The 3,510-nt window shown below is 39.1% G+C and overlaps 1 protein-coding gene across 1 annotated transcript in view; it reads right to left on the reverse strand.

Moving 5' to 3' along the window:
* LOC308222769 (scavenger receptor cysteine-rich domain-containing protein DMBT1-like) overlaps nt 1-1,832 on the reverse strand; it is a gene marked incomplete at both ends in the record, with an annotated part of 8,863 nt that extends 7,031 nt beyond the window's left edge. Inside the window, 1 exon segment of the mRNA XM_080621122.1 lies at nt 1,766-1,832. Coding sequence (XP_080477248.1) covers nt 1,766-1,832 — 67 coding nt within the window.
* Nucleotides 1,833-3,510: the final 1,678 nt, after the last annotated feature.

Raw genomic sequence — 3,510 nt, forward strand, 5'->3', positions numbered from 1 at the left:
TTTCTTCCAGCACTGGGAGTGTGTGTGCCAGCCCATTGCATGCGCAGTGCTCATTTTGTGTGTCTTTTCAGGCTGGTCATCCACGGAGCGAGCAACAAAGGACACAATCTTTGACCACGTCTTCAACATGGACCTAGTTGTGGACCACAAGAACCCTTTTGGAAAGGTTCCTGGCATTTAGGAAAGATCAATGTCATGGATTCTTTCAGCACTGGAGATGCTGGTGCCAACACATCACATGGTCAATGGAGAGCTTTAGGGTCTCGGGATCTGGTCATCTATGGTTGGAGTAACAAAAACCACAGTCTTTGAATATGTCTCCAAAACATTTAGTCTCCTGGCAAACATATGCTAATTTCTTGTTTGCCTAGAGTCGTTTTAGGTGTAACATCCCTGGAAGTACTTAAGGTTATTTTAGACAGTGCTCTGAGCTGTCTCCTAGCTGAAGTTACCTTCCGATTCAAACCAGTATATGGTCCATGATTCTTTGATTCTATGGATCTATCGTTCTTGGTGTAAGGTTTTAGCGGGTGTCTGAATTCGACAATGCAAGTGATAAATTCAGATAGGGTACGTTTTCTGTACAGAGATGCATGTTTTGGGATGTGTTGCATTCCACCTCAGAGCTTTGCTCTCTCCAGGTTTTCATGCCGCATGCCCGGTAGCCCCAAGGACTGACAGACTAATGCCCTGCCTTGGCTCAAATGCTTCACAGCACTATGTTCCTACATGTCCCTCCTGCCACTGGGCATTTTCAGATCCCCGAGCAGGAATACTGACTAGTATTGCCCAAAAATAATGCATAGACAGAAAACATGAAAAATGCAGATGCACATTAAGACATTGGCATGGTGACCATGGTCATGATACCTGTAATTGTGAAGAAGGGAAAGAAGCAAGTGAGGAACTTTTAATCTTAATAACATTGTGAAGACTACCTCTCTCAAATCTATGAATTTCACTTAACTGTTTAAAAATTAAAATAAGAATAGTGCTGAGGGACTTGTTTTTACGGAGATTCACTTGTTCCATGTGGTGACTAGTACAACAGCAGATTGAGACTCACAGCTTTGGACAAGACAGACAAAAGAGGTGTGGTGAAGATTTATTGGAATAGGAGTTTTAGGAAAAAGATCTGTTGCATATTTTGCCTTACACTGACATGCATCCTCTGATGATATAGAGGCATCCTTCCCTCTAGGACATATTAGTTAATAAATTTTTAAAACTTCTTCATTAATACCATATAGGATACAATATCTGTTTTACTATTATGCTTCCCTTAAATCATATAAAGTTAAATAAGTACTGGGTGGTTCCATGTGCATCAGCAAGGCTGAATTTGAAGTCTTTCAAAGCAAATATGCATCGCAGGCAAAGAAATTATATTCCTTCTTAATTCCATAGTGAAAGCCACACATGTATAGGAACAAAGTATTTCAGTAGTATTTTCATGGTAGTATTTTTTTTAATTTGGTTTATACCGTGTTACAAGACACTACTGCAAACCAGAACAATATTTATTTCATTGTACTAAATTTACTTCAACATGGATAATAGTTAATCACGATATCAATTGGGTCATATCTTTAATAAGACAACACGATGCTACCTAATTTTGGTCTGGTTTGCTTCTAATCTTCGCACAAAGTTCATTATACTAGCATGTGAATTCCATGTATGGAACCAGTGTAGGGGCAGAAGTTATCCTTTCTTTTCCTACCTGTTTCAGAAGAATGTTCTTTAAAGTTTAAAAGTGATTTACCTGAGATGGCATCCAGGAGTGCTGAATTAAAGAGGAATAACCAAAACAAGTTCTTGGTGATGTCCATCTTGTCAAGAGATGCCAATAAAGCAGAGCATCAGAATTTATACTCTGCACTTGTGAAAAGGTGAGAGTCTCAAGGTCAGTCTGGCTCAGGTATGTCTGATTTCTTATGCAACATTTTTATGACTGATCTTTACCGAATGATTATATATGAACGCCACAGTTTCATTTTCCTGGAAAATCTGTCATACTGCCCATATTATAAATTATCTTAACTGTTTGTGAAGGCCCAGTGTTACCTTTGGAATCAGACTAGTGAATCAATATGTTTCTTTGCCCCCACCATCCCAATTTTATTAATTTACTGCTTCTAGTTAATGACTTACTTAAGCAGATTGTAACGTATTGTAAGATGAGAGAGCAAATCCATAGCAGGCTTTTTGATACATCCCTCAGCAGAGAGCTCCAGTCTCATAAGTATTTATATTTCTTATAGTTTCCACTTGAAATTACAGGCTGGTTTCCTTGCTGCTTACACACGAACTGCACATCATAAGTCAGACTATGTCAGGTATCAGAAACAAATTAACACCAGCTATTTGTAACCTACCCTAAGTGGACCTCATCTTGCTCTGCTTTACCAATGTCTTACCTTAATCTTCTTCTATGTTCCTTAGCTGAAATTTGCCAAAATGGCTTCTTTCAATCCTTTGAATCACAAAGTTTATAAAAAGGGAAAGGAGTATGGGTTGAAGTAAAATCAAAATTCCTGTTGAACTGGTTTCCTTGTTTGGCCAATGAGAAGTCTTAATGGAGATATAGATCACTTAGGGTACAAAAGCCCATAATCCTGTCCTTCTAATCTGTTTGCTGGAGTCGTATATTGCACATCTACTGTTTCTCCTCATCTGATGAGGAGAAATACAGGCCAGCTAGAAACAGGCCAATTGCTGGTCTAATATTCTACTCATAACATTTCATCCAGGTTGTACCTATGTTTTAATTTTGGCTATGATACAGATGGTAACCAAATCACAATAGTTGACATAACTCATGATTTCTGCTAATATATTTCAATCTTCCTCCTATAGAATAGTATAGCTTGGGTCTAGAAACAATGGGAATAAAGAGTCCTCTTTCTGCAAAAGTTCAGAGAGCTAGAATAGAGAAAGGAAAGACAAAAGGCCAGAGTCCAGAATCAGAAGCTTTAAAAACACCCGTTGAGAAGAGCAAACAAACTGGAAGACAATGGTAAATACAACTGATTGTATTAATGTGTTAACAAAGAAATGTAAGCCTGAACATTGCTATTCACATCTTTACTGTTCCCAACAAAAACAAAAACAATACCATGTGCTCTGTGGAGTGATCACACACAGTTTTTGGGAAGGGGCTACAGGATCATAATACTGCCTCTACATTCTTGAAAAATAAGACCATTGTACAGACCAAGTGTAAGCAGTTGGAAAGCAGTTTTGGAGAAAAAGGACTGGGGTTCCTGGTGAACTAACTGACCATGATCCAGTGGCATCCTGGTGTTGCATTCAGAGAAGCGCTGCCAGCAGGTCTAGAGAGGTGATTCTCCCCCTGTACTCAGCACTGGTGAGACACACTTGGGTTGCAGGTTGCAGTTCTGGGCTCCCCAGTACAAGAGAGACATGGACATACTGAAGTAAGTCTAGCCATTAAGATGATTAGGGAACTGGAACATCTCTCATAAGAGTAAAGGCCCACAGAAGAGA

This window comes from Psittacula echo (genome assembly GCF_963264785.1).
Source record: "Psittacula echo genome assembly, chromosome: 6".
Classification (NCBI taxonomy): domain Eukaryota; kingdom Metazoa; phylum Chordata; class Aves; order Psittaciformes; family Psittacidae; genus Psittacula; species Psittacula echo.